General features: G+C 39.2%; 1 protein-coding gene across 2 annotated transcripts in view; it reads right to left on the bottom strand.

Moving 5' to 3' along the window:
• LOC114151680 (alpha-tectorin-like) overlaps positions 1–22,389 on the bottom strand; it is a 47,289-nt gene that overhangs the window by 14,726 nt on the left and 10,174 nt on the right. For both annotated transcript variants that reach the window (XM_028029025.1, XM_028029026.1), the window contains 5 exons: positions 21,751–22,349; positions 20,845–20,999; positions 19,926–20,326; positions 19,600–19,796; positions 18,092–18,487 (listed from right to left, as the gene is read on the bottom strand). In XM_028029025.1, coding sequence (XP_027884826.1) covers positions 18,092–18,487; positions 19,600–19,796; positions 19,926–20,326; positions 20,845–20,999; positions 21,751–22,349 — 1,748 coding nt within the window. The remainder of the gene's footprint in view (positions 1–18,091; positions 18,488–19,599; positions 19,797–19,925; positions 20,327–20,844; positions 21,000–21,750; positions 22,350–22,389) is intronic.

Genomic DNA, 22,389 nt, shown 5'->3' with positions numbered 1-22,389 from the left:
TCTCTTGGATCACACTTGAAAACTATATTTACATCCCTGGCTGTTTCTTGACCAATGGCTGCTTCCTCCCTGAGTGGTCTGTAAGTTCTTGTAGGCACAGGGCTCAATCCATTTCAAATATTAACTCTCACACCAGCATCAGCCAGATTTCTTCTCAAAGTCATCAGCATTGTTTTATTCATATATTTGTTTGGTGATGGGGTATTCGACATGTGCACATTTTGAGCAAGAATAGAGTCTCCTCTATAAGGCAGAATCATTCTGAACAGTGCAATCGCTAGTTATACCTATAATGTTTCTAATTGCATTTAACTATTTGAACAAGTGAACGTTGACACTTTTAGACACCTAGAAAAAATGTATCCAAGGATAAATCAACACAGAGGCTCACAATATCGTAACATACTGACTGATTATTTTTGATTTTGCTGTGATGTCATACAGAAAAGGAATTATGTTTGAGTTTACTGCCTTAAAATTCAACACCTCAAATGATCTTTAGTTCATCAAAGTCATCCCGGAACTGTTGTTTAGCTTGTTCTGACCTTCTGAACCAATAGATGAAGAGTAAAGTAACCTGAAATAACCTACATTGAAGTAGAAGCCACCATGCTGACAACCACAGCTTTCCACAGGCACACAGCTTGTTCCACTCCTGGAAAACCCTTCATTACAAAAACATCCCTCAGAGCAAACATGGTCACAGGCAGCATCAATGCTGCTGGCACAGGTGTTGCCACAGTCTGTTCCACACAGCTCATAATGGCTGTTGGCTGGGCAGACCATTCCTTTACAGGTGAGAAAAAAATGGATGATATGTTGATTAAAACAAGTAAAAACAAGATACTTTTGAGGAAAAAACTTGTTTGATTGAATACTTTAATAGCACATTGCCTTCCATACTCACTGCAAGTGGTGTTTTGTCTCCAAGGGTAGATCCGGACATTAGCAGACTGACAGGCACTGACGTATGTCTCTAGAGCCCGGCACAGGAGATCACTGCCTCGATTTCCCGACACGCAGACATCAAAGACGCAGTCTCTGAAATATGGTGCTGGATCCACCTCCTCGTGGCAGAAGCTGAATGGGCCATCAGCTGCCCGGATCACCTCACACTGGGCCCTGGCAGATCGGTCATCGTTGCATTGTGCACATGAAGAGCCACAGCCGTCACTACAGGTGTAGTTCCCAGGAACCTTCCAAGCTGCCCCAAAAACAACTGCTGAGTTGGATGATGCTCCACTTGGAGTGTGGAAATCATCATTTGGATTTCCATTGAAGTTTCCACAAAGTCCACACACATGTCCTCTGAACAACATAAGATAGACTGAATAAATTTTTTTGCATTGGCATAACAATGAGACATACACAATCGCAGGCAAGAAAACACAACGTGCTATAAAACTATTGAAAACAATGTAGTAATTAAAAATGTTTGAATTCAATTTTCAGTAGTGAGCTGGTTAGCTTGCTAGTTACAGCTGTGAAATATTTTTTTCTAGCTACTTATGCTAACTAAAGCTGTAAGCTACAATTAGCTACCTCATCAACAACATTCAAATCTAAGGCTTTTAACATTTAATAATACCTAATAAAATGATTTTCAGATAGATTAACATGTATTTTCTTGGTCCCAGAATTGGATGATTTTGGGGTAGCATGGCATTTGCATGGCATTCCCAAAACAGACCGAGATACTCAACAAAAATGATTAAAAAAAACAGCATCTATATTTTTAGATGAAACGGTTTTATCTCAAAATATATAGAAATATTTTTCTAAGCAGCAATGATGGTATATTTATGTAACTATGTCCTAAAAAGGGCATTAATTAGGAAAAAAGAAATGAAAAAAATATGATCTTTAAATCTGATCTCAAGTACATAGGCTACCTGTAGCTTGGGGGCACTGAAATGGACACTGTGCTACTTCCATCATACATGACTCTTAGTCCAAAGTCTGCATTGACTAATGTTTGAGATCCACTTCCAAAAATAGACAGGCTTCCGTTGAGGACAATTGGAAGATTTCTTGTGATTCCATTCACCTGTGACAAAGAAAAGATTTTCATGAAAGATGCACAACTGATGTTATTGGACTGTTACTCATATTAAGAGGAGAACAGTTTTTGGTAATATGCCAAGAAGAAATCTTTCAGCATTTAAAAGTCTTTGCAAAAGTAATTTCAAATCAACTTTAGACAATTTGAATCATCTTTGAAAATCTATCAGAGAAAATTTTCTTGCCTGCACGGTACCCCAGTTGCCTCTGTACATACGCACTTCATAGCCCAAGACATCAACAAAAACTTCAGCCGTGATAGAAACTGGCAGTCCAAACCACGGTTCATTCTTTGCTTTCACAGAAAACTGGCAAAGGTCCACAGTGTTATTGCAAACTGTTGCCAGAACATAGCGGCAGGTTCCCTGGAAGTCATAGGCCTTGCCATCAAAGGTCAGGTAGTGAGGGTCTCCAGAGGCAGAACAGGTGCCATGAGGGTTGGGATGGCAGCCAAACTCACCCCCCACAACATGGCAGGACTCCTGAGGTCCGCATGAATTTGGGGAACATTGGACTACACCAGTTACACCATTACAGGTGCAAAAGCTCTGACATTCTTCACCATACCAGAACTGTTCACCAGCTTGCCGATAACGTCCATCATGAAAGCATCCACAGGATGTTGGAGGCACACACTGGTTACCATTGAGGACAAACCCGTCATTACACTGGCACCCCTCCTGGCACTGAGTGTCACAGGTGAAGGGGAAGGAGAGGCTGGGGCAGGAAGACGGACATGAACTTCCACAGAGTTCATAATGACTGTTTGATGGACAGGTTGGTACTGGGGGGAATGGAAGAAGTTCAATAAGAAGTAATTATGAATGTGTTCATTTCAAAGGCATCTCTATCAAACGTGGTTCTACAACTTACCACAGCCAGTTGCATTCCTCCACTGTCCCAGAGACACACCGTTATGTTGACACATCAGTGCATAATCTCGGAGGACCTCACACAGCGTTGATGCTGGATCTCTGGAGCCTTGGAGGATTTCTACACATGCATTTACCTGCTGCCATGGGTTCACTGCAGCCCAGCATGATCTAAATGGTCCAATGTGTGAAGTAAGAACTCCACAGTACTCACTGGAACTGAAATTGGTTACAGAATTACGAGGTCTGTTTTCCACACAGTGATCTGCCAGGGAGCCATCTCGCCAACTGTCCCCAAACATCTGGGAGTCACTGACTAGAGTACCATTGGGTGTACGGAAGTCGTCATTCTGGTCAGCATTGTAATTTCCACAAAGTCCACCTAATAAACCACTGTAGACACCTGGTGCAGTGACACGCACAAAATGAGGCCAAACAGTCTGCAGAGTTACACCAAAGGCTGTGCGAAGGATGACACTGTGAGTGCTGCTTTGGAAGATGCGGATTCTGTTGGATCCAGAGCTGAATGGCAGTCTGGTCAGTTGGCCATCAACCTATAACACATAACAAAAAAAACTTTAGAAAGGTTTTTTGTGTAGATGTTCAAAATATTTCAAATTGGATATAGAAATTGACCTTCGCACTTTTCATCACTTTGGAAAAATTCCAGATATAATCAAATCTTACTAATACAAAATGTACTATACATAATGTGTCCATTGTTTGTAGACATTCTGTGAAAAGCTTATTCCTTACAACAGTTAAAGAGTTTTGATTGAGTAGAGCTGATACAGTGTTAAACATTTTCCTTCTTACTTTTAATACATATTTGGGTTGTGCTGATTAAACAGATTGAAGACAAGTCCACTCAGGGTCATCTCAAAATAGGCAATATGTACACTAAGCTTGGTTTTATCAACATATTTTGGCATTTGTTTATTGTTTGAAATGTCATTAAATATTAGTAATGTAATAATCTTCAAACAAAGCCACACTAATATGTTATTTACTTATTTTATTTGTAGAAATTTATTTGTCACTCACCTTCACAGTGCTTCTACTTGCCATCTCAATAGCAACTTGTGTTCCCTCTGCCTCAAACCTTAGCACATTAGAGAAACCCTGTGGCCCCTGAGGAACTTTTTCCACAGTGACCATGAAGTGCGAATGATTAGAGAACCTTATAACTTTGGCAAGGATCAGGCGACATGCTCCTGGGTACTGGTACATCACTCCATCAAATGTATGATACGATCCTAGTCCTCTTATCCAACATGTTGCAAAGCTGTTTGGTCTGCACCCTCTTACTCCATACTCCACCCTGCAGGACTCATGTTGGCCACAGCTGTGAGAGCTGCAAGTCATGGAGCCATAGCTGCATGTACAGCGCCTCCTACAGTCTGCATCCAGTATGACAGTTTCTCCTGAGTGGTAGTAGCGACCCTCAAAGCTGCAACCACAGTCAGAATGAGGGACACAGGCCCCTCCACTCAGGAGGTAGCCAGAATTGCAGACACAGCTCTCTTGATTCGGGAGGGGGCAGTTGTTGGTGGAATTGGGGTTGACACATGTAGATGGACATCCTGTACCCTGGGCCTCATAGTGGCTATTTCCTGGGCAGGGAATTTCTAAACACAAGAAATATTTGTTCTCAAATTTTTAATCTTTAAGAGCATTTACTTTTTAAAATTGTGACTGACTGGCAGACATACCACAGAAGCCGGAACTCCGCCAGCTTTGTGGCTGAATCCCATTTTGTTGACACTGGCTTGAGTAGACATTTAGGGCTTGGCACAGAATGGGTTGATACCCTCCACTGACACAGAGATCATACACACAGCTGTCCACAAAAGATCTAGGAGGAAGTTGCTGATGGCATGCAGCAAACGGACCTGTGCTGTTCTCAAGAATACCACAGTGGGCAGAGTTTCTGTACAGTGCTGTCTGAGCTGCTGTGCAGCCAGCACAGGCCAGACCTGAACACTGAGCATCACAACCAGGCTCATCACCAGCAGCTTTCCAGCTGTTGGCAAAAACCACATCAGAGCTCACCACTTCACCCTGACGGGTTCGAAAGTCATCTCCAGGGTTATTGTTGAAGTTTCCACAGAGCCCACATGTGCTATTTTGGTAAGTGTAGGGCAAACTGATTCGGACATATAAAAACCTGTCATAAGACACCATCAGGCCAAAGTCAGTGCTGACGATCACAGAGAAACCTGACTGATAAACCTGGATAGAGCCGTTTCTGAGGGAAAATGGAGCTGTTGCAAAGCTTCCATTAACCTGTAAGGATGGCAACAATAAAGTAGTTACAAATATGAACAAGGGAATAATGCAATGTCTATGTTACAGGGAGTAAGAAAATCCTGTTACCTTGGCCTGACTCTCATGTCCTCTAACCAGCTCAATAGTTTCATCATAAACAACGACTTTGACCAGTATTGTCCTTGAAACACGAGTGCTGCCGCGATGCTCGTTCTTCCCCTCAACTCTATAGTAGGGCAGTCCGTTCTGACACTGCTGTGACAGAACGTAAGTGCATGTGCCTTGAAAGTGAAACACTGAGTTGTCAAAGGTGTAGTAATGTGGATCTCCACTGATGGTGCAAGTTCGTCTTTGCACAGTCTGGCAGGAGTACTGAAAGGCAGCTGGCCGACAGATTTGGGAGAAGGAGCAGGGATTGTTGGAGCATTGCAGCCCTGCTGTGGTGCAGATGCATTTCTGTGCACAGGTGCTGTCACTCCAGAAAGAGTCACCAAGTTGAACAGTTTGACCTTTAAACAAAGAAAGGAGTCATTTAACCTGTTTTAATGATGAATAAGTTCATGTGTTTCAAACATCAAAATTAAAATGCTTTTAAAACAGAGGTGTCAAACTCCAATCCTCAAGAGCCACTGTGCTGCATATTTTAGGTGTACCACTGGTCCAACACATCAGAATCAATTGGATGAATTACCTCCTAAGTATGTAGATAAGTTCTCCAGAGTCCTGCTTATGACCTAATCAGTGATGACTAAGTTCCTTTGAAAATTTAACTTTAATTGAATTACTGATTACTCCTTGAAAATGTAACTTAGTTAGATCACTGATTACTTGATTACTCCGCCCCAGCGTCCAGGTTGTGCGTTACGGCCCTGCGTTTGGTGTCAGAGCGCAGCACACAACACTCCTTCTGCGGCTCCACAACTCAGATGTCCCGCTGCACAGATTTGTAACACTTATCTTAATATTAATAATGATAATAATGGCATACAGTTGCACAACTTTACAGACTTGTTCATTTGTGGCTGTTTTCATGTTTATTGCGCTGTTCATATTAGTCTCCATGTTTGCAGTTTGTTGTAGCGCAACACAAAGCTCAACGTAATTCACAGGTAATATATTAACTCAGTGGTACCCAAATACTTTCTGGGCCTCCCTATGGATTACAATAAAATCCCCCCCAAAAAGAAAAAAAAACTCCTCTGGGCACAAACATGGTTCAACCAGACATAAACCTATACACGCATTTTGTTTTCAAACTCCACTGAAGTTTATTTCACACTTCAAGTTGCAACAAGACACACTACAAACCATCTTTATAGTGAAACACTTTTGTGTAACTGTTTTTTTTTTTCATTCATCAATACTACTTCCCGCGCCCCTCCTGCAATGGCCCACACTTTGGGAACCACTCTATGAACTTGACATTAACAAAGATACAGAAGGACAGATCAAACGTGAAATGATGGACAGAGAGAGTCTGACTAAAACTAACTGGATGTCAGACAAATTCTGGGGCTTATGTCTGCTTATGTGCAAGCCCAAAAACCTCAACCCGGAACTCATTAAATCTGCAAGCGACTTTAGAAAAAACAAGCCCAAACTGCTTATAATAATCAGACTTGGCGAGCGGAACTCAAAATAGTTCCTGTTTTTCCACCAACAAAATCCGCTTCTCCCTCCATTGTTTATGTTTCTGTCGCTGCTGATAACCGTTGCATAGAAACGGTGATTACTCCCCAAGACGCGTAGAAGAAATAAAATTAAATTACAAAAGAAAATAGTAACGCAAAGTGATTTCGATAAGTAACTGTAGTCTGACTACTGGATTTGAAATAGCAACGCTTTAGATTACTCGTTACTTAAAAACGTAGTCCAACGTCAGTAACGCGTTAAGTAACGCATTACTGACATCACTGGACCTAATTACCATATTTTCTGGACTATAGAGGGCACCATACTATAAACCACCCACAATGGTTTTTTTTAAAAAACTGGAAACTTACATATATAAGCCACACCGGGCTATAAGCCGCTTGTATTCGGTTTTCCACAAGGATGCAGCAGAAGGCTGCGTACTTAGTAAATCTGCTATTAAAGGCGCAGCGCTGCGTCTCCAACGCCGAACCATGGATTTGTTCACGCTGAGCTTAATACATGCAGCTGCTATCGATCTGTACTGCCAGATCAATGGCATTATTCACTTCCTGGTAAAGAGCCCCCTGGTGGTTAAAGAAAAATCCACAGAAAAGCCGCACCGGGCTATAAGCCGCATGATTCAAAGCGTGGGGAAAAAGTAGCGGCTTATAGTCCGAAAAATATGGTACTTGGTTGAAATGTGTTGAGACTCATTTAAAAGTGGCAGGACACCGGTCCTCGAGGCCTTAGGTATGACACATGTAATCTAAGAAATGAAGGGTTTATAGAAGATTAAACTGAAGAGTTTCTTAGGGTTTAACACACTTATTTTAATAGCCCTATTTTTCTGCCTTGAGACACATATTGGAGTTTTCCCTTATTTTCATGATATGTGTGCTTGTTGTTATAAAGAAATACCCTCAGTGACTATGTTCTCCTACCATTAAAAGTGCAGCCTCTTGAACCATGATCTACTCGAAATGCCCAGCGACCGGATACGTTGACGTTGCTGTTGAGACTAAAAGTTGAGTTAGGTCCGGTTGCGTTACTAGAGAGTGATCCAGGGATGTTCATGTGGTGAGAGGAATTTTTTGTATCATATCCGGCCTGAAAATTAATTGTGCATACATAAAACAATTAATTTATATTTAGAGAAATATACACTGTCTGGGACCAATAAAATAGAAATAAAACATGACTTTGTTTTAATGAGTTTGTTTGAATAGCTCTGACCTGTACAGATCTTGATGTGGAGGCTATTGACCCATAATTCATCAGAACAAATGAATAATGGCCATTGGTAGTCAAGACTGCCTGAAAGGTTGTTTGCTGAAAAAATAAATGTATTTATTGAGAATGAATTTACAGATTAATCAAACACTATTTTACTTGTACATCAATTACACTATATTGCCATAAATATTTGCTCACCCATTCAAATTATCGGAATCAGGTGTTCCAATCACGTCTGTGGCCACAGGTGCATAAAATTAAGCACCTGGGCATGTAGGCTGTTTTTACAAACTTTTGTGAAATAATCTGCCGCTCTCAGTGAATTCCAGTGGAGAACTGATGCCACCTGTGCAACAAATCTAATTGTGGAACTTTCTGACTCCTAAATATTCCACAGTCAGCTGTATTACAAGAAAATATAAGTGTTTGGGAATGATGGCAACTTAGCCATAAAGTGGTAGGCCACATAAACTGACGGAGTGGGATCAGTGGATGCTGAAGCGCAAAGTGCAAAGAGTTTCTGCAGAGATGATCATTACAGACCTTCAAACTTCATGTGCCCTTCAGATTAGCTCAAGAACAGACCACAGAGAGCTTCATAGAATGGGTTTCCATGGTGGAGCAGCTGCATCCAAGCCATACAACACCAAGTGCAAAGTGTCATATTCAGTGGTGTAAAGCACACCGCCACTGGACTGTAGAGCAGTGGAAGTGCGTTCACTGGAGTGACCATCTGGCAATCTGATGGATGAGTGTGGATCGGGTGGTTGCCAGGAGAACGGTACTTGTCTGATTACATTGTGTCAAGTGTAAAGTTTGGTGGAAGGGGGATCGTGGTGAGGAGTTGTTTTTCAGGAGCTGGGCTTGGCCTTTAGTTCCAGTGAAAGGAACTCTGAATGTTTCGGCATACCAAGACATTTTGGTCAATTCCAGGCTCCCAACTTTGTGGATCAGAGTCTGGTGTGGATGAACTTGACTGGTCTGATCAGAGTCCTGACCTCAACCCAATAGGACACCTTTTGGGTTCACCTAGGGATGAACTAGAGTGGAGACAGAGAGCCAGGCCCTCTTGTCCAACATCAGAATGTGAACTCACAAATGAGCTTCTGGAAGAATGGTCAAAAATCCCCATAAACACTCCTAAACCTTGTGGACAGCAAGGTCCTCAGAAGAGTTAAAGCTATTCTTGCTAAAAAGGGTGGACCAATGTCATATTGAACCCTGGGGATTATGAATGGGGTGTCAAGGCAGGTGAGCGAATACTTTTGGCAAAATAGTGTAGGTTTCAGTAGTCAAAAACAGATCACTTACTGTTCCAGTTGTTGGATAATAGGCAACTTCATGCCATGTTGCTATGAAGATCCAGTTGGCCTGAAAGTTGAGAGCTGGGAAGTATCTATTGATGTCCTGTGTAACTTGTTGGAGAACAGAGCCGTTGGTGTACTGAACATAGTAGATATCACCATTGCCTCTGTTGTCTAAATCAGTCCAGAACGGAGCAATGATGTCTCTGGTTCCATACATCGGAAATAGTTGAGGAGAAAAACTTGACCATGGTGAATCAAAGGTCAAATGTCCATTGTGGTTCACCTGAGAAAAAAAAAAGCTAAAAATTAGGCATGACTATACATACACTTCTTGTTAATGTTTACTTTTTGTCTTGATGATTACAGTAAAAAGGAAAGTGCTCAGAAGTTCAAGTCGTCGAGTAACATACGTAAATCTGAGAGTAAGACTGTCCAAAATAGCTGAAGGTTCGTGGGAGTGAAATTGCAGGTGAGCTTCCATCATCTGAACGAGAGCTTATTGTTCCATTAATTGGGTAGAGGGGTCCTAGAAAATACAAGAGACATCATTTGATTAAATTAGACTCTTTCTGGATAACATCATGCTGAAAGGAGTAAAGAAAAAATAATATCTCAAGGTAGGTTATTTTGTTAATTTATCCTTTGGGAATTAAAACATTTAGCTGATATACTGTGTTTCAACTGTAATGAAAACTGTTTAAAAAAATCAGTAAAATTTACAGTAAAGAATAAAAAAATTCCAACACTTACATTATAGCATTATAGACCTCTGTTTTTTGTGGTAAAGCTTAAACAATTGCTGTAATTCTACTAACATTCAAGTATACTTGTATATCAGTTAATTAATTTGTACAAGGAGTAAAGAAAAATAATCTATAGGTAAAGTAATAGGATAGGTATAAACTTTCAGCTTACCCAGATTCTGTGTTGTCACTGCAGCTGTAAAAATATACAGCCATCATTGAACATAAAATTAAGATAATTAATGTCAATAAATAACAAATGGTCAAAACCTTTGTGAAAAAGTTCTGACCATTTGTTATTTTTTGAAATGACAATAATTTGTCCAATGTAATATTCAAATACACTTATTTACTATTTCATTTATTAATTGGAGGAGTAAAGAAAATATAATATCAAGAAGTAAAGCCAGAGGTTATTTTGCTGTTTTATATTTTACTAATTAAACATATTGGTAACAAAATAACCTTTTATCTTCTGTTAAAAAAATCCTGCAGTTTTGTCAGACAATTACAAGAGCAAATAGACAAACAAATCTAATATTTAGATGTGAAGCTCTTTTCATATTTTGTGTTTTTAAAAATTTTAATATTAAGGTAACATATTGTGTTAGAAAAATATTGTGTCTTTTAGAAGATCATCTATTTTGTTAGACAATAACGAGCAGACATATCTATCTATCTATCTATCTATCTATCTATCTATCTATCTATCTATCTATCTATCGTTGTTGAGGTTATAATTTTTTACGTTTCTATTTTTAAGTCTAAGCCTCCAGCATAAAAAAAGCCATTATATAAAGAATGCTTAAAATGAATTTTTGGGAGTTTAAATGTTCTTAATCTGCAGGAATTGATTATATTTAGAAGAACCTATTTGTTATTGTTCTTGTATATTTAGATTCCACTACTGCAATTATGATTTTAATGTTCTTGAAAACATAAATTGTGTTTCACATCTCAGGATAAACTAACACAGATGCATTCATTTAAGATTGACTTGAGAAGCTACTTGCCTGTCGCTGACAGAAGCAGTACAGCCAGGATGATTTGGCTTGCCATTTTTCAAAAGGCAAACCTGCCTTAAAAATAGAAAAAGACACATAATGGTTAAATATTTGAATGCAAATGCTTAAAATTTTACAGACAAAACAATTTTTACCCACAGACTTATGTGAAATAAAATATTTCTGAATCCAATTTTTTCCCTATTGCTACAACAAAATGTTAGTATTTAATTTATTGCAACAAAAACACTTTTTACCTTGTCTTAGTGCCTTTCTCTGGTGAAAACATCTAAAGTGACAGCACTGGGTTGCAACAATGCTTTATACAGTGACAGCTGGCAAATGTCCAATTTAATCCTTTTATTGAAAGACTAAAACTCAGCTGCTTCCTCATATTTTAACACAATTTGGTGAGAAAGGTTACGTGATATCTTTCAGGTTAAATATTGGTATGAATTTGTTTGTTTTATTAGACGATTTCTATCTGTTGTCTCTGCTTTGTTGACAGGCTGTAGTTTATGTTATACTATATTTTTTGGTATAATAGTTTTTGTCAGTTTTAACTCGGTGAAAGTCTGGTACTCCGCTCTACCATTTGGATAGACTACAACACCAATCAAACACCTTGTCGAAAATAGGTGAGACCATCCCTTATTTCCATGCATAAAAATAAAAAGAATTAAGCATAATCACTTTCAATAACGTGCTTAAAGGAGCCCAACAACAAAAGTCATGTATTAAAGCTGCAGTAGGTAACCTTGATAAATTGTACTTTCTTTCTTTTTACATATTTGTTAAAACTATTGTCCTGACAGTAGAATATGTGACAGATTAACTAAAAAAAAAATCAAGCTCCTCCAGCTGATCAGTAGCTCTTCTGTCACTGTACATCATTAACTCTACATTTTTACTGGTTTTATTAAAGTTAGACCATGTTAACAGACAGATCTAGAATTTTAACATTTGTTTATTGAGTATATCAACGCTGTTAAATTTGAATTAATGGTTTCAGCATAGATAAGTTAAAATATTTTTAATTGCTTAATATTTAAGCTTAAGATTTAAAAGGAGCTGGCAAGTTTACTTTGTAAAAGTGCAAAGAACTATCTCCATAGTTAGATTATTTTGTTATCATAGTTACAATCTGATTCTATGAGTTTAATCTGAGCTCTGTTTGTTCACAAATGTATAAATAACAAACAACGCTTAGCCTGGCAGCCCACCAGGCCTATAATACACAAGGGGAAACCCTGAATTAATATAGATTGATGTTGGTTACAAGGCTGTCAATATGCTCACTCTAATAAAAGTCAAAAAAGTCCTTTAGAGTCTCCATGCACTAGAGGACTACCATTTCCTCAGTGTGGTGACCTTTTTTGAACCACGTGCATCTAGGTGCCGTCACCATGTGCACAAAGATCCCTTCACAGGTTATTTTCAAAGTTAGACACACTTTTTCTGCTTTGCTTTCTTCCCAGGAGTTTTCTGTTTAACCCTTTTGATGTTCACACTGGTCTCATCATGACAGTTAAATGGGCTAACAACAAAACATCTAGATCTAGACACAAGATTAATCTTTCCCCTGACGCTTTTAATGTGAGCTAGATGAAAGAAGTGTTATCACATACAATCTGTACATAATGGCCATTATGGAGTTACGGAGTTGTATGACAGTAAGTTCTCAAGACATTGAAGCAAGTTTGGATGCGAAACAATGTGAATCACAAATTTTGAAATAATTATACTCCTACTTTTCTTTCATGAGCTGGGACTGATATGCAGGAAGGGCAGCAGCTGTGGGTGAACCAGGAAGTTTCAACATTGTGTTTGGACAAAGGAGTGGCACACATTCTCTTCTCCTTTATTTTATTTTTCTTTTATCAAAGTACAATCATGAGGAAAAATCCCCGTTGCAATCATGTTGATAGTAATTGTTCCTGTTGGCTTATGCCTACGAACCGTGGCTGTTTATTTTATTTTCTAACTGGAATGCCACGCGAGCTGTCAGTTTATAAACAAGTTGTGCCACTCAAACCTGTTGAATCCATAGCTCTTTTGTAAAGTCGGCAACTAATTTTCTTTTGGTGTGCATATTTTGACAGCATTACCTTAATCTAAAAGGTTGCACATTAAACAAAGAAAAAACACACAACTTAGAGTTGTACGGATAGCAAGCTAGTCAGCTATTCTGACGTTTTGTCATTATGCTAGGGCCGGCAGTTAATTTGCATAAAACAAAATGAAATATATCTGGGTTTATATGAATCTATCAAAACCACAACCTTCAGATTCTCCATTGCTGACCTTCATTCACATTTTCCTGCACATATTCACACATAGAGAAGGGACTTAACTTGTTGTTAGGAGTATCGTTTCTATGAAAAGATTATTTGTGGTCCCCAATACCTCAATTTAACAATAGTACAACTCAGACTGGCACTTTGTCATGCTGAGTTATCTTTGTTCTGAAAATGGAAATTAAGTACAACAAAGTTTTTGTCTTTTATGAATCATGTTTTGTATTGTAGTTCTCTGAAAACTGCAACAACAAACATCTGCAACTTTTAAGAAGGACATGCATCCATCCAGAGTATCATTCCCATTTTAGAGCAACAAAAAACAATGATAAAAAAACTGACTACATTGTTTCACTAAAAGAAATATTGCAAGTTTTGTTTCTTGCCAACAATTTATTATTATTATTTTAAATTGGGAAAAATCTTTGGCTCACAAGGAAGTGAAAATGGACTAATTTGGCTCTAGCCACAAGATGGCACAATTTTATTTAATATGACTGAACTTTTCGTTTTAAGTTTTAAGGTGAAACAGAAACCCAAGTGCTGATATTAAAAAAACAAAAACTTATGTTGTTGCTGATTTCAAGAATGAACTGTGAGTGTGAGAGAGACAGAGAGGGAGATGTAATGAAGACACGGTAATATAATATGATGAAAATCTCCAGAACTGAAAGGTTCTGTCGGTTCGGGAAGCTGTTGTGTGGAGACGGCATCATTAGAGGGTTTTCTGCTCCAATGTTGACTCCAGAGTTGATCACCTAAAAGTCACTTGAATCCCAATTGAAGCTCAGATAAAGGAGAGATTCTCCTGTCTGTGAAAGCTTTTGTTTGTGATTAAAATCAAATTAAACAGACTTAACAGCTGTGGTGGGAAGTCAGTAACTTCTGCAGTGAGTCCCATCATTACATAAAGTCTCATAGCTTTGTTTAGATGTCTAAAGTAAGATTTAAAAGACGGTAAGATTTAAAAGGTTTGAGAAACGATGACAGTAAATGATACAATGGGCCAGAAATAGGTCAACTGCTTCAATACAGAGAGAAAGAAAAACATGCAAATGGGGAAGAAATGTACTGCTGTTGATCACTCATGACAACAGCAGTACATACAGTATATTGCAGGTGTGCCGAGATGCACCCTTCAGGTACCGGTCCTATGGCGGCCTCTGGTGACAAAACATTAACCACACAGAAAAACACCAGATCCCTGGTACATGGGTGATCCAGTGCTCTAAAACAGTTTTATTTTATTTTTTTTAACAAATACAGGAATACTCTTCAACAAGTGAGGAAATGCAACAATGATTAATTCATAATGCATCAAAATAGTTTTTAGTTGAGGACATAGAGTGGTGGTCAGACACTAACAGTGGGATGAACAGTGATTTAGAGTTTGTTTCTTTATGAGCTGGCTGATAAAACAACAGCCTTAAAGAATTTCAGTAACAAGAACTGGGTGCAGGAGTTTGAATTTATTAAGTTTCTGACTAGATGTTTTTAGGAGATGGGTTTTTTTTTTACCACTCTTTCATTCAAAAATAGGAGATATTAATCACTCAAAGGTCAGATTGTTAAGGACGCATTAATTCATGTGGAATTAAATGACTTTATTTAGAAATTGTACGTTCTGAAATTCATGGCATTTTTAAGCCCTTTTGAAATAGAGTATATTTCCCACCACAAGAAACAAAATATACACCATAATAAAATCCTTGTTAATTTCATTCAGTTTGACACTTCCATATTTATTTAGGTAAGATTTTACAATCCCTATTACCAACAGTTAATTAAAAAGAAATCCACAAAAGAAACAAAAAACTGAACATTACATTAATCTCACAAATAGTAAAAAGCACAACAGTGTTGCAGATGTTAGGAAAGTGAAATTACATCTGTTTCTCACCAAATTTGGAATACAAACCAAAATACTGAAACACCTCTTACTAACATGAAAAGTAACAAAACTTCATTGGATTTTAAAGTGTGATTATTCTTTCATCTCATTTGACCAGAATTCTGGTCATCAGCAAACTGACAATCAGGGAAACAACTGAAGTCAGATGGCCTGAAGCACCATTTCTCTGGATTAGTCCACCTGTGTAAAAAAAGAGATGTGCGTAGATTTTGTTAACACAATATTATCTTTGTCTTTACAAAGCAGTGAAGGTGTGATAGAACTTTTCCAGTGTTTGGTTGTGCCCCGAGTACCAGTGGTCCAATTGACAGAGCTCCAGAGTCATGGCAAGATACATCCCTGTTGTATAGTGTGGTGACCCGAGTAGCAATGCTGCAAAAAAAGTAAAACAACATTGAGGCTTCTGAAGGAGTGCAACTTAAGCATACACAATATAGCCACAAAAAGCACACAATAAAACTTACAGCTCTGCAGTTGTTGCTTCTCAACAGACACAAGTGGACACTGCAGTGCAAGAAAATCTGTGTGTGGTCGGTGAAGGTGAACATCCTGAAGGAGAAACGAGACACAGTGGAGACACCGTTCTGAATCACCTCTACGGTTCCATCATCTGGATTAGGACACCTGTGAAGCAGAAGCAGATGCATCAGTTAGACTGACAGCAAGAAGACCCTGAATTAAATTATAAAGAACAACAAGATGGTGTCACTGACTGCGAAGCAATGAGATCCCAGCGAACAGGGTAGTTTGCTTGGTTGACTGGCGTGGCCCAACAAGAGTCCAGAACTATGGCAAATTGGCGCTGATCCACCCCTTCTGTTCGCAGTTCCAAGTAAAACATTTCATCAAGATCCAGTTCTATGTTTCCATTAGTACTGAAGGGAGTGAGGAAACCTTCATCCTCATAGGGGATCATCCTCATAATATACGATCCAGTGCCAACAGGAAGCTTCTTCCTCAAAATGCTGAAGAAGAAACATTTAATGTGACCATCCAGTTAAATGCACCTGATAATCTCACACCCAATTTGCTTACAGGATTCCATTGCAAAGAAAAAATAACCAATAACTGGCTATAGACATAATGGTCATGGACATAATGGTCAAAGGAACCACAGGGAGAAAATGGTATGATCACCTCTCCACAGGGTTGATGCCCACAGCCATTGACAGAGCCTGAGCCAGAGGGTAAACACAGGAGAAATCCAGATGAAGATTCCTCTCACGGCTGATTAAACCTCCATGAGGATCCACATGCCCTTGAATAGTGTTCTCATACATGAAGTGAGTTCCATTGCTCTAAACAGTGAAATGACAGAATGCTATCAATCAAGTTAAGTAACATATTGGACGCTTTAAAGAAGATGTTCCAATTCATGAACGTTACCCTAAGAGCTGTCCCACACAGATGGTCGTCATTGTCAAAATGGAAGATGAGTCGTCCGTCCTGGAGAGTCCCATTGCAAGAGCTGTCATGGAGATGGAGAGCACTGGAGTGGAAGCCCGCTTCAAACAGCTGGCAGCGAGATACTGACATGGTGCCAGAACTGCTGGAGCATTCAATGTTTGAGTCTGCTCACCAGAGGGAGAAACATATTTAGAGGTTTTGTGACCAACTAAACCAACTGATGCAGGAAAACTAAGATTATGCTATCTGTTTGAATGCCAATAGTAAAGGAAGAGCAAACAAACTATGTCTGACTCTACAACATAATTATTATTATTAGAGCTCTTCATAAGAAAAACAAAAAGTTCAAAGGTGTTGCACTTACCGTAGCTCTCATTGTTGGGTCGATGATGTTGTCGTCACAGAAGCAGCCGTACACACCATTTTTCTTACCACACCACTCATACTCTGCACAGTCCAGCTGTTCACAGGGGTCAGTCTCAGCTGAATCAAATACATCAGAAAAGGCCAAGAAAGTTTCAAAACAAACATTGCATAGAATCAATCAATCGCTCATTGTTCTGACAATGTATTGAGCCAAGCAAACATACCACAACACAAAGGAGAGCGCCAGTTGGGGATGCTAAGACCCAAATTGGTGCAGGTTTTCTCATAAGCAGAGACAGCAGAACACAGCATGCCATTGGCTGGCGTGAAGAGGCAGAGATCGTAAACACAGGAAGTGAAAAATGGTTGGGGGTTTGAATGCAGGTGACAAGAACTGAATGGGCCACTGGTGTTGTTGATGACTCTGCAGAGTTCTGTGTATTCTTCTATGAAGCGGCAGTCACTTAGTCCATCACCACTTCTCTGATCAGTGGATCCGCATCTAGAGAAGTCGTTAGACATTAAAAAGATTTTAGAGACAGCAGACATATGCACAAACGTTTGCAATTGTTGAAATTTTATCAGGTAAAGGCAAATAAATGGAGGCTGAGCTCACCCTTCTTGGCTTGTCTCTGATTTCCAGCTGTGGCCAAACTGGTTGTCATTTTGGGCCAAAGTACCATTGGGCAAAACTTTGTCATCATTGGGATCACCATTGAAGTTCCCACACATTCCACTGACTCTGTTCTTATAGTTGCGGCCCATCCTGACCAGTAAAGTACTAGAGCCATCAAACTGAACTACGACATCAGCAGCATTAAACACTATGTAACTTCCCTGCCACATCACCTGACCAAAAGTTCCTGCATTAGCGGGAAGAGAAACCTCAGCTCCATTTACCTGTTATGAGGAGAGTTCATAGAGTAAGACCAAAGGTTTTAAGACAAAAACTTGTTTTCTTATCCTTAATTTAAAATAAAGCTTACCTTCACTCTCTTGTTCGGTCCAAGTCTGACATTAACTCTCTGATCAGGATTTGAGAGGTATATATCAACTGATGACACGAAAGACACAAGATTGTTTCCTCTGTGCTTGTTGGTGGCCACGACTTTGTACTGAGTTTCATTGTTGCTGTGTCTCAAGCTTTCAGTGATGATGTAAGAGCATGATCCCTGGAAATGAGCTAGGGCTCCATCGAAGGTGATGTAGTGTGGGTCACCCCATACAGTACAGGTAGACATGGCGTCATAACAGCCTAGCTGCCCCCCTCTGATGGTGCACTCTTGTGCAGGAGTGCATGATGAGGGACTGCAGATCAGGACATTGGGTGCTTGACATTCACACCGTTGGGAGCAACTGTCTGTCCAGAAGGACTCACCGGCCTGCAAAATGAAAGAACAGTGAAAGTATTAAGATGTGTGACAACGTTAAGACGAAATGAACCTTGAGGTAATAAGGAATGCACTACAGCAATGCTTCTTCTCTGATTCAAATCATTGTTGTAAAACTGCATCATGCAGAACCTAATTCATAATTTGCCCTTGCCAAGTTTCCAGTCCTTCCTGCCAGCTAAGACTTTTATTAATTACTGGACCAATTTCCAAACTGGGTGGCAAACAAAAGTTTAAGATTATGTCTATGATGTGTCATCACATTTTACTGTTGTCCAAAAGCATGTACTACCCAAATAAGTCATAGGGAACACTCAAAGTACTTTACACTATAGCCACATTCACCCCACCACACTCACTAACATGCACATATTCATACACTGATTGGCAGATCAGTAGACTACTAACCATAAATTAGCTCATTGACAGGTGGAAACTAGAATCAAACCTCAAAACTGCCTTCAAACCTTCAGGGTGATAATTATTTGGTGAGGGGCACAAGTCCTTTTTCTGTTGGGTCACATTTGAAAACTAGATTTTCAAATGTGACTTTACTTTCCTTTAGGTTACTTTGTGACTTATGTCTGCTTTCTCTCTGAATGGCTTTAAGCCCATGTACATACATGACTTGTTTTTCTGAGGAAAATGAAATACTTGTACCAGCTTCAGTCAGTATGTTCTCAAAGTTGAGTATGGGTGAAGGTAATTTGCATATTTCACAAAAAACAGGGTAATTTCTGTGAGGCAGACCCATCCTGAACTGTACAATTGCTAGGTATGCCTACAGTTTGTCAAATCACATAATTTTTTACAACAAATGAGCATGACACTTTTAGATACTTAGACATACCTACAGTAAGAAAACAACCTCCACAAGATATTTGTTGAGATTCACAAATATCTTCTTAACATTTTGCCTGATTCTTTTGGATTTTGCTGTATAGTTGCTCAAGGAGGCTTTATGTTTGAGTTGTTGTCTTGAAATGGAACACCTTTAATTATCTTTAATTCTTCAAAGCCACTCTGGCAGTGCTCTTTTAGCACTTGCATTCACACTTTCCAAGCTAACTCTATCAAGAATAAAGTGAATTGAAATGACCTACATTGAAGTAGAAGCCGTCATGCTGACAGCCACAGCTCTCCACAGGGACACAGCTTGTTCCACTCCTGGAAAACCCTTCATTACAAAAACATCCCTCAGAGCAAACATGGTCACAGGCAGCATCAATGCTGCTGGCACAGGTGTTGCCACAGTCTGTTCCACACAGCTCATAATGGCTGTTGGCTGGGCACTCAATTCCTGAGGAAAAAAGGATGACAAGTTGGTTAAAACAAGTACAAACATAGGAAATCACATATTTTGAGAGACTTTTGAGGAAGATGCTTGTTTGATTGAATACTTTAATAGCAAATTGCCTTCCATACTCACTGCAAGTGGTGTTTTGTCTCCAAGGGTAGATTCGGACATTAGCAGACTGACAGGCACTGACGTATGTCTCTAGAGCCCGGCACAGGAGATCACTGCCTCGATTTCCCGACACGCAGACATCAAAGGCGCAGTCTCTGAAATATGGTGCTGGATCCACCTCCTCGTGGCAGAAGCTGAATGGGCCGTCAGCTGCCCGGATCACCTCACACTGGGCCCTGGCAGGTCGGTCATCATTGCATTGTGTGCATGAAGAGCCACAGCCGTCACTACAGGTGTAGTTCCCAGGAACCTTCCAAGCTGCCCCAAAAGCATCTGCTGAGTTGGATGATGCTCCACTTGGAGTGTGGAAATCATCATTTGGATTTCCATTGAAGTTTCCACAAAGTCCACACATGTTTCCTCTGAAGAAGATGAGATAGACTGAATCAAATTTTAAACAAATAGAAAAAAATGGACAGTCTCGGGCAAGAAAACACAAAATGTTCTGAAACATTGAAAAAATACTATTTGTGTAAAGATTAAACATGCTAAAGTTGATAACAGTGAGCTATTTTGCTGGCTAAAGTTGTATAATATCAGTATCTAGCTAGTTATCAGCATTCAAATGTAAGTTTAAGAGCTTTTAACAATATTAAATAAAAATATGTACCTAACTGATTTGGGAACTTTTTATGCAGTAGCACCATGGCATTGAAATCACAAACCAATATACAAAGACATAAAAGTAAATTACAAAATAAAATTTACATTTCTATAAAAAATATATATATATATTTGAAACTTTATGTGCATATTTTGTACAAATGCAGTGATGATATACTAGTGTAATAGTCCTAAAAAGGGCATTAATTAAAAAACAAATTGGATTAAACAGAATATAACATTAAATGTAAACTGCGTTGAAAAGTATATAGGCTACCTGTAGCTTGGGGGGACAGAAATGGACACTGTGCTTCTTTCATCATACATGACGTTCAGTCCAAACTTTGCTTTGACAACTGTTTGAGATCCACTCCCATAAACTGACAAGCTTCCATTGAAGCCAATTGGCAGTTTTCTTGTGATTCCATTCACCTACGGAGATAAAAATGTGTTTCAGGGAGGATGAGCAACCAGTGATTCTTGAGAAGTGGGACAAAATGGGTTTAAATTTCCCCCCCAAAAAATGTAATTATTCATCAAGCTTATATATACAAATATGACATATAATGTTTTAGAAGTGTAAAGATGCTAAGGTGCAGGCTGATTTTTTTTTACATTCTTTTCATGTCTGTTGGTGTTGACAAAAACTTGGAACAAATTTCAATTGAGTTGGAAAATATATAAAAATGACTTCTAATTAAATTTCTTGATACTTTTATGATCCTTGATTTGAATACTTATACTTATCATAATATATTGACTTAGTATTCCTTTAATTGTCTTAAACTATTATAATGTTTTGAGTTCTACTGTAGGACAAGGGATTTTACAGACACCATCCACCTACTACAACGTTTAAAATAAAAAATATTCAGCAAACTCCAGGAAAACATAAATTGTTGTGCTCACATTGCCCAGATTAGCTTAGTCAGATATTTGAAAAAATATATATTTTGTGTATATTTTATTCAAATTTTGTGCTTTATCCATAGGACCCGTTTTGTCCCTCTTCTCAAGAATTACTGACAACTGATATTTCTGGACTACTATAGATGCAGCTACTTAAGAACTAAATTATTTTTGGTGATGTACCAAGAAGAAACATTTTGGTTTTTAAAAATTTCCTTTCTATCTGAACTTCAGACAGTGTGCAACATATTCTGTTAGAATAGGTTTGACTTACCTCCACAGTACCCTTGTTGCCTCTCGACATACGCACTTGATAGCCTAAAACATCAACAAGAACTTCAGCCGTGATAGAAACTGGCAGTCCAAACCACGGTTCATTCTTTGCTTTCACAGAAAACTGGTGAAGGTCCACAGTGTTATTGCAAACTGCTGCCAGAACATAGCGGCAGGTTCCCTGGAAGTCATAGGCCTTGCCATCAAAGGTCAGGTAGTGAGGGTCTCCAGAGGCAGAACAGGTGCCATGAGGGTTGGGATGGCAGCCAAACTCACCCCCCACAACATGGCAGGACTCCTGAGGTCCGCATGAATTTGGGGAACATTGGACTACACCAGTTACACCATTACAGGTGCAAAAGCTCTGACATTCTTCACCATACCAGAACTGTTCTCCAGCTTGTCGATAACGTCCATCATGAAAGCATCCACAGGATGTTGGAGGCACACACTGGTTACCATTGAGGACAAACCCATCATTACACTGGCACCCCTCCTGGCACTGAGTGTCACAGGTGAAGGGGAAGGAGAGGCTGGGGCAGGAAGATGGACATGAACTTCCACAGAGTTCATAATGACTGTTTGGTGGACAGGTTAGTTCTGTTGGGGGCGCAAAAGGGGAAAGAAGTAAAAGGTGATC

This window comes from Xiphophorus couchianus, chromosome 10 (assembly GCF_001444195.1).
Source record: "Xiphophorus couchianus chromosome 10, X_couchianus-1.0, whole genome shotgun sequence".
NCBI lineage: Eukaryota > Metazoa > Chordata > Actinopteri > Cyprinodontiformes > Poeciliidae > Xiphophorus > Xiphophorus couchianus.
Note: the sequence above shows the minus strand (reverse complement) of the source record. Positions and strands in the feature narration are given on the sequence as shown.